The sequence below is a fragment of the Miscanthus floridulus genome, chromosome 9 (genome assembly GCF_019320115.1).
Source record: "Miscanthus floridulus cultivar M001 chromosome 9, ASM1932011v1, whole genome shotgun sequence".
Lineage (NCBI taxonomy): Eukaryota > Viridiplantae > Streptophyta > Magnoliopsida > Poales > Poaceae > Miscanthus > Miscanthus floridulus.
The window spans coordinates 10,838,702-10,848,181 of NC_089588.1; the positions used below are offsets into that span (position 1 = coordinate 10,838,702).

Sequence of the window (9,480 nt, forward strand, 5' to 3'; positions counted from 1 at the left end):
CGGACAAGATGGAAGCCCGACGGCTCACACATCGTGCCAAGTCCTTCGTTCTTATAGAGGGCGAGCTCTACAAACGGGGTCACATCAGGATCCTACAGCTCTGTATCCCTGGCGAACAAGGAAAACTTCTATTGGGCGATATCCATGGTGGGGCTTGCGGTCATCATGCTGCACCAAGGACCTTAGTTGGGAATGCATTCCGACAGGGCTTCTACTGGCCCACCGCAGTAGCCGATGCTAAGAAAATTGTATGCACCTGCAAAGGATGTCAGTACTACGCTCGGCAAACTCACCTCTCGGCCTAGGTGCTCTAGACGATCCCCATCACGTGGCCCTTTGCGGTCTAGGGGCTTGACCTGGTTGGGCCACTCAAAAAGGCGCCCGGGGGCTTCACCCACCTGCTTGTCACCATAGATAAATTTACAAAATGGATTGAAGCTCGACCGATCTCCACGATTAAATCCGAGCAAGCTGTGCTATTCTTCCTCGACATCATCCATCGCTTTGGAGTACCAAACTCCATCATCACAGACAATGGCACACAGTTCACTAGCAGAAAATTCATTCGATTCTGCGATGAACAACACATCCGGATCGCTTGGGCAGTCGTCGCACACCCTCGGACAAATGGGCAGGTCGAACGCGCAAACGGCATGCTCCTTCAAGGCCTTAAGCCTAGAATTTTCAACCGATTGAATAAGTTCGGTGCGCGCTGGCTCACCGAGCTTCTAGCCATGCTCTGGAGCCTAAGGACAACACCTATCCAGGCCACCGGCTACACACCCTTCTTCATGGTCTACGGTTCCGAGGCTATTCTTCCAATGGACCTTTACTATGGAGCACCAAAAATCAGAGCGTATGATGAACAAGGGGCCAAGGCATCCCACTAGGACGTCATGGACCAACTAGATGAAGCCCGCGACATCACCCTCCTCCGTTCAGCTAAGTACCAGCAGGCATTGCGATGGTACCACAACCGACGGGTGCGGGGTCGATCCTTCAATGTTGGGGACCTTGTCTTCTGCCTTGTGTAGAGTAACAAGGACCGCCACAAACTCTCACCGCCCTGGGAAGGGCCCTACATCGTCGTAGAAGTACTTTGCCTGGGCACCTATAAGCTGAAAACCATCAACGGCGAGGTGTTCACCAACGCCTGGAACATCGAACAGCTATGTCGCTTCTACCCCTAAATAAACGCATACTTTGTCTTTATTAGTTTTTTACAAATCCCCGAGCTTTAGCGACATCCGACCCCAGCAAAATGCAAGGGGTCAGACCTCGCTCAGGGGCTGGTACAAATGATATAAGTATGTTTACCTCACGAACATCCCATGTGTTAAACTTTCTCTAAGTTCCCCCCTTTTTTTCATAAACGTCTCCCAAAAACTAGGACTTCAGGAACTAATTCTGAGTACAACTGGTACGACTGCGGGAAACCCACGCCCCAGCAGCTACGGCCTCCTCGCTCACCAGCGTGATCAGAATCATTCCGCCCGTACCCCAAGTTTTTGTGAGCTAAACTATGAGAAGAATCGGAAGGCACCAAAAACCTCTTCTGAAGAAGAGGAAACTAAAAAATGGTTTGCCACAACAAAACACGAAGATTTGTTCATTTTTGCACAAATTCACCGCTTACAAAAACAATCTCATCACGAAAAGGGCTAATGTACTCTTAAATTCAAAAGACAAGCCACTCGGGGGCTCCCCCACAAAACTTTTTTGATTACAATCTCTGCCTAGCTCGACTACAACTGCCACCATGATCGCAGTACCAACCTCTTCAGGCACAAGCACAAGAAGGAGCTCTTCATCACCGCCAAGGACATGTACATGGGCCAGTTCATCTACTGCAGCCACCGCATCATGCTCCCCATCAGCGACACCCTACCGCTCTGCAAGACCTTCAAAGGTGCCACCATCTGCAACATCGAGCACCACACCAGCGACTATGGTGCCCCTCCACCGGGGCATCTAGGGACTACGCCATCATCATCAACCGCAACCCCAACAACGGTGCCTGAACGGAAGGCGCCTCCCACCGTGGGGAGGTCGCAACGAATGACGACGAGGCTGATGATGCTCGGCACCCTCTAGTACTCCTCCTCTTTCGGCGACATCAAGCTCTTCCTAGCAAAGGCAGCCCGCACCACCTCATTTACGTTGGATGACCTCCAGCTCGACATCACGCTCTAGAATCAGGAGCGGATCAGTGAGTTTCCCTCTCTCTCTCTCTCTGGCATTACCCTTTCTCACTCAGGAACCACCACAACGCACGGACGCATTCGGCGGAAAGGAAGAAGGAGAGGTAGCAGCTTAGAGGCAGAAGAAGAGGTGCGATTAGAACTCTCCTTCCCCTCCCTATTCAAAGAGGAGACACCGTAGCTAAGGAAAGGCGAAAGGTTGGACAAAAAACCCTCTCCCTTCCCCTCCTTAAATACGGAATCAATGCTGATAGACACTTGAGGGGACACGCCAGAACTGACGGGACACGCCCTGGTTGACGAGGCATCCCCCCCGGTCAAACTAGACACTGCCTTGGTATGGCTCACCACTGACCCGCTCTAGACGCAGCAATTAAGGCGCCCACATGGGCAGATGACCCTTCACCTCCCCATGTAGGACCACGGAATGATCCAACGACAGGATCTCTATGAAGGGGAGCAAACGACGAACGAATGTCCAAAGAAAGATAAGCATCTCTGCCTTCTTACTTTATGCGTTAAAATTCTTTACCAAGCTTCCGACCCCGTCAAATGGCGGGGACACGAACATCACTCAGGGGATGTTGAGCGTGTCTACCAGTCTAGATATCCTCCTCATCCGACCCCTCTGTACGCTTGAAACCAGGGGCATGAAATACGGGCATAAAACTTTGAGTAAGACTGGATGAACTAGCAGACCCTACGCCCCGATAGCTACAGTGTTTCTGTTCACCAGAAAAATCATACTCAACGCCCCTCGCATCTCCAGTTTCAATGTCTGCCTTCTCAAGAAGGGTTCGGAGGGGTCCGCCTATAGAATCTCCCCCAAAGGAGAAGTTGTCAGGTTGCCCAAGTTAATCGAACGGCTTGGATCGCCACCGAGATACGAAAACAAAGAATAGCGATTCTTATGCAGGTTACTCCAACCTCGTCACAAACGTCAGGGCCCGAACCCATCTGGTAGGAGCTTTTCCGCCACTCATGCCACCAAGGTAACGTTACTAACCCCGCCTTTATTTCGATTAAATTTTGCATTCAAAACATTACATATGCAAAATGTTGCATCTCAACACTTCGTGTCATGTCACAAAACAGTCGTTGCCTCACTCGATATAGGTGATAGTAGGCTGAGGTTCGAAGGCTAGCCCATGAAGGGCTCCAGGCCGACTCGTACCGAACAGAGCTAGGGAGAAATAACTAAGACGAGCCCCCGCGGCCTTGCCCGACCCTACTCAGAAACAAACAGGGATGTCTCAACCTTTTCTCATTCGATTCTAAGCCCCGAGCCAAACCCACAGAATCTCCATCGAGGAGAGGCCATCGGGTCGCCTGAGCCTATCGAACAGCTCGGGCATCTGCCGGGAGGCGGGTTAAGAAGTTGTGGAGTGCCACCAGATGGCTCTGCCGACCCCATCAGCAAATGATGGACCTAGATTCCACATGAACGTACCTGTTAGCGAGCTCATTGAGTGCGATACTCGAGCCATCGAGGCAAGTGTCGTTTACTCAGCCCCTCCGATTGTGAAAATCGAGGATGGGGTAACACGCAAATAACGGTCGACCCCTATCAGACCCTGATAAGGCCCGGGGGCTCGAGCCGCTCAATACAGGGATATAGGTTCGAAGGCCTTACCTTGCCGAGCCCATAGAGTCCCTATTTGGGGAATTCTGTTGGAAGACAGGGTAGGGAATATTGCAATGCCATCCAAGGACTTCGCTGACCCTGTCATAAAAACCACGGATTGGGATTCCATCCAAATGTTCTGGTCTCTAGTAAAACCCGACCCTAGCAAATGCAAGGGATCGGACCTTACTCAGGGGCTGGTTAAGGTACAGCTACCTCCCTTCCTTTTTTCAAACAATCTCCTTGCATCAAGACCAGTGGCAAGATTCGGGGGAACGGATTGGTAAGATCGCAAAAGATCAAACAAAACGAAATTATGAAGCAAAAACATGAAACTACGTCCAGACTCGAAAATACCAACACTTGTTCACATATTACATATAAGTTGTGCTCAAAACTATTCGACTAACTACTCCCGCGAAGGGAGAACCATCTCTTTCAGATTATTCGCCAGGTTTTTTACAAGGGGAGCAACCATCTTCTCCATTGCCTCTAGCTCATCATCCTCATAGGTGGATGGGAAACCTTCGCTCATCACCTTTAGATTGATTTCCTTCTCGTAATGGGCATGGGCGACGGTGAAGGCTTGGGTGATCCCGGCGTGAAAAGCACTCTCCTCAAGCTGGCCCACCCGAGCCATGATACCTGCGGCACGAGCCGCGAGCGGGCTAGTCTCCACCGGCTCCACCACCTTCAGGGCATCAAGGACCACCCCGACCATAGCTTGCAGTAGATCGTGCTCATTGCTCTCAACCTAAAGGGCCCTTCATGCATGGGCAACCTCTTTTTCCAGCTTGATGGAGACGTTTTCGGCGCTCAACCTTCGGCTCACCGTGTCACCGAGATCTGCCTAGAGAGAGTGGACCACCTCGACGTCCTCATCCACCTTCTACTGAAGGGCCATGGCCCTACTCTTGGCCTTCCACCGGAGGTCCCACTCCATCTCTAGCTCCTTCAGGACCTTGCCGGCCTTCTCATTAGCTGCGGCATTCCTCTATAGCAGCTCATCTCGCTCCTTTTGGAGCCTGGCGATCTCCTCCCCATCTAGCTTGGACCTCGCCAACAAATCCTCGAACATCCCGTGGGCCTCTGCGTCCTGACGTGCCTAGGCCTCCCGCTCCTGGGTGGTAGCAAGCTGTGCGGCCATGTCTGCTCGCAGCCGGGCCTCCTTAGAGAGGCGATCCCACTCCACCTTCTGCTCATGGAGGAATCAGGATTTAGTGAAACTGTTGGCTGCTGGATTCATCAGGGAAGTATACCACCCAGAGTGGCTAGCAAATCCTATTCTAGTATGAAAGAAGAGTGGGAAATGGAGGATGTGTGTCGACTACACGGGCCTCAACAAGGCATGCCCAAAGGACCCATTTCCTTTACCTCGCATTGACCAAGTAGTTGATTCTACCTCAGGGTGCGAAACCCTCTGATTCCTTGACGCATACTCCGGCTACCACCAGATCGTGATGAAAGAGTCCGACCAGCTCGCAACATCATTTATCACCCCCTTTGGATCGTTCTGCTATGTTTCAATGCCGTTCGGTCTAAAGAACGCTGGGGCAACTTACCAGCGCTGTATGCTTAGCTGCTTCGAGGACCTCATCGGGCGGACCATTGAGGCCTACGTCGACAACATCGTAGTTAAGTCCAAAAGGATCGACCACCTTGTCGCTGACCTCGAACAAACCTTTGTGAAACTCCACGCAAACGACATCAAACTCAATCCTAAAAAATGTGTTTTCGGGGTCTCGAGGGGCATGCTACTCAGCTTTATTGTCTTTGAATGAGGCATAGAAGCCAACCCGAAGAAAATCTCAGCCATCACAAGAATGGGCCCGATCTAGAACATAAAAGGGGTTCAGTGAATTACAGGGTGCCTTGCCGCCCTCAGCCGATTCATTTCGTGCCTTGGTGAATTACAAGAATGGCAACCTCTTTTTCCAGCTTGATGGAGACGTTTTCGGCGCTCAACCTTCAGCTCACCGTGTCACCAAGATCTGCCCAGAGAGAGTGGACCACCTTGACGTCCTCGTCCACCTTCTACTGAAGGGCCGTGGCCCTACTCTTGGCCTTCCACCGGAGGTCCCACTCCATCTCTAGCTTCTTCAGGACCTCGCCGGCCTTCTCATTAGCCGCGGCATTCCTCTATAGCAGCTCATCTCGCTCCTTTTGGAGCCTGGCGATCTCCTCCCCATCTAGCTTGGACCTCGCCAACAAATCCTCGAACATCCCGTGGGCCTCTACATCCTGACGCGCCTAGGCCTCCCGCTCCTGGGTGGTAGCAAGCTATGCGGCCATGTCTGCTCATAGCCGAGCCTCCTTAGAGAGGCGATCCCACTCCACCTTCTGCTCATGGAGGAATCAAGATTTATTTCAGCTACAAGCAACAAGAACCTGAAGAGGAAGAAGACTGGTATCAGAAATGCAAAAACACAAAAACATGCGAAGAAAGAAGAAAATCAAGCGAATACCTGGGTAGTAGGAACAATGATTTCACGCAGGGCTCCTCTGGCCTGGTCCAGGGCCTCCAGCATGGTCGAAATTCCAATGTCAAGACCCTCCCGCTCCATGCTCTCAGAATGATCATCGAGCGAGAAAAGAGCCAACGTCGGGTCCTGAGCGGCCATCCACTGAAGTGGCGGCTCCCCCTGCGTGGGGGAGTAGTTTCCTCTCGACAAAGGGGCCAGGGGCGGCTCCCTCCTGACCCTATGCGGCACCACCACCACGCTCGAGGACCCTCTAACTAGACCCTCCTCCATCTAGGCCACTTCGAGCACCACAGGCGGATCCACCTAGGCCCCTAGTGGCGCGGATTGCACTATGCCCTTGAGCACCACCATGGCCGCGCTCGGCTGGTCCTGGCTTGGCGCGGTCACAACCACCTCCACCAGTGGTATGCGACCCTTGGCCGGCTATACCACGTCCGCCATGGAGGAAGCCGCCTGCTCGGTAACCTCCACGGGCATGGGCGCCACCATAGACGCCGTCGGATTGGCCAACACAGATCCAACGTCGGCACCACTCTTGCCCGAAACAGGGGTGACGCCAGGCGACGCCATTTGTCCTACTTGAATGGCGAGACTCTTCTTGGGCGCTAGCCCCAGGGGGTGACCCGCCCACAAGAACCTACACAAAGGTAATAGCCATTAGATCAAAATAGAAATGGAAAAAGGATGAAAATAGGGGAATCAGCAGCTCACATTGACGCCCTCGGCCAATAGAAGCGTTTTGGGGATGGATCCCTAGATCCCTGCCCCAACTCATCTAGGTGGGACCATTTTGAGCTTGCCCCCTGCTCTGGGGCAGGGGGGCTCACCTCGTGGGGTGTGGCACCAGAGCCACTCCCCTCCATCGTCTCATGGGGCGCGGCACCAGAGCCGCTCCCCTCCGTCGTCTCATGGGGCGCGGCACCAGAGCCACTCCCCTCCCCCATCTCATGGGGCATGGCACCAGAGCCACTCCTCTCCACCATCACCTCAGGGTCGGCAGCGGTAGGCCTGCTTTCCTCCATCCACCGGTCCTCGGCCGGCACACCATGCGAAGCGGCAGACCCACCAGCCTCCACCGACCTCACCGATTCACTTCCCTCCGCATGGAACAGAAAGGGTCCCTGCACGAATGGGTGGCCACTTATCAGCGTGTCCTCGTCCTCCAGGACATCCCAATCCATGCCGATGGCTACCTCATCATCATCGTCGTCATCATCCTCACTACTCACGTCCTCTCCCCGATCCCGTGCCTCCTGCTTCTATCATTTCGCCCTCTTCATCTGCTCCCTTGCTTTCTTGTCCTGCTCGGCCACGAGTTGATTCGCCGCCGCCATGGCCTTGTCCTTTGGCAGCGGAACCAAACTATCTTTGAAGACTAGCCCCCTCGGCTGGTCCCAATGTCACAAAAGCAAGTATTAAAAAATGGAGTTTCAGGAAAAAGAAAAGAGCACGAGAGAAGAGGGCTTACGAATTCGAGGAACCCAGGTTCTGGCCACATTGGGGGATGTCCGGGCACTAGATACACAATGTCGAGGACGCTGCCTTTGGAATCCTTCGCTGGCTCTGTCGCCTCCTTAATGCGCTGTGCCACTTCTGAAAAGGGGAGTGCCTCGTCAACAAGCACCGTCCCCTCGAACGACATTCTAGGCATCATCCGATGTAGGGGAAGCACACGCACCATCAGCGGCGCCACCCTCCTCGCATGATAGGCGTCGATAATCCCTATCCCCTTTATGCCCTGATCCGTTTAGGCTTGAAGGGCAGAAAGAAGGTCGGAGAGGTGTTTCTTGTCTTTGGACTAGACGCCCCAGCTCCCCAACTCCGAAGCCTCTTCAATAAGGCGTCCGTTGTACCTCGGTAGGGTGGCACTCACATCATCCCTAACATAAAACCACTGTGAGTGCCATCCCTTGTTGGATGTCGCTAGATGCATGTATGGGTAACCCCTCGATCGGGTATGGCGCAGATGAATGCTGGCGCATCCCATTGGCGCGTTCACATCTTTCCCTCCAATCTTCCTCTTCGACAAACTAATGGTAAAGAAATACCGCCACAGATCAAAATGGGGATCAATCCCCAGGAAACCCTCACACAGGGCAACAAACACCGCCATATGTTGAACCCCGTTGGGAGTTAGATGCTGCAGCTCCACCTCATAATAATCCAGCAGCCCCCGAAGGAATCTATGCGCGGGTACCACAAATCCCCACTCATGGAAGATGGTGAAAGAAATGACATACCCTTCGGGCGACACCAGCTCATCCTCGTCGCCAGGTAGTAGCCACTCCTGGACGGCGGACAGCGGGCAGAGAAGGCCACGGTGGACAAGGCCCTCCAAACACCGTGGGGTGATGCTAGATCTGCCCCACAACTCCATCAAAGCAATTAGGGAGAAAGGTGGGCGCAAGCTCGATGGCAGCTACGGGGCAGGCGCAAGCTTGATGATGGCTGCAACATGGATGCAAGTTGGCTGATGGTGGCAGTGCAGGCATAGGAGGCTGGGGCAATTGGCGGCGGATGTTTCAAGATGCAAAGGCAAGGGAGCGAAATACAGAACCTTGGGGGCGAACCCCATGGTTTTATAGGGGCGACAGACACGAGAAGGGCAACTGTCCGCCTCGATCTCCAGGCCTGCCACGTGCACCACCGCGTCACGGCGTGAGACACGTGCCCATAGTCCCTATCCTTTCCCACCAAAAATCATGGTGGACGGTTCGTCTTCCCTAGGCAAATCCGGACTCTCTACCCATCTGGGAAACATAGGTCATGAAGATCTTTCTCTCTTTGGCCCACCTAGGGCCTAGAAGCTCGGTGACCGGCCCAACGGAGGATGGGTCTGCGAACGATCTAAAATCAAGGGCGCAAGCATTACTGAGGTCTCAATCCATGGTCAAGCCTCAGCTAGGTCAGCCCTGAATGAGATCTCCACGAACGGGATACCACGACCCCCTTGAAAAATATCCAGTTGACGAAAAACTAAGTCCTTCAGCCTTACCCGTGAAGGGTCCAAGAACACCCTCTAGGCGATTCTATCCGAATCACCTAGAGGCTTGGGGGCTACTATCGGGGACCTAATACTGGGGTACCTCGGAAGGTGGAACCAATAACCATCGAACGATAAAAACTTCTGGACGGATAAGGGCGCCGTAGCATTCCTTGCTCGAATGATAGG

The 9,480-nt window shown here is 53.3% G+C and overlaps 1 protein-coding gene across 1 annotated transcript; it reads left to right on the forward strand.

Annotated features, from left to right (window-relative positions):
- The first annotated feature begins 896 nt into the window (after window positions 1-896).
- On the forward strand, window positions 897-2,094 carry LOC136479215 (uncharacterized). The gene is made up of 2 exons (XM_066477151.1): window positions 897-967; window positions 1,770-2,094. Exons 1-2 carry the CDS (start codon window positions 897-899, stop codon window positions 2,092-2,094), a joined length of 396 nt encoding a protein of 131 aa, XP_066333248.1.
- The last annotated feature ends 7,386 nt before the right edge of the window (window positions 2,095-9,480 follow it).

Excerpts from the sequence above, each read along its gene's own strand:
- LOC136479215 (XM_066477151.1), top strand. The coding sequence starts at position 897 with ATGGACCAACTAGATGAAGCCCGCGACATCACCCTCCTCCGTTCAGCT. Across the intron at positions 968-1,769 it reads TACCAGCAGGCATTGCGATG|TACCAACCTCTTCAGGCACA; the intron begins GTACCACAACCG and ends CCATGATCGCAG.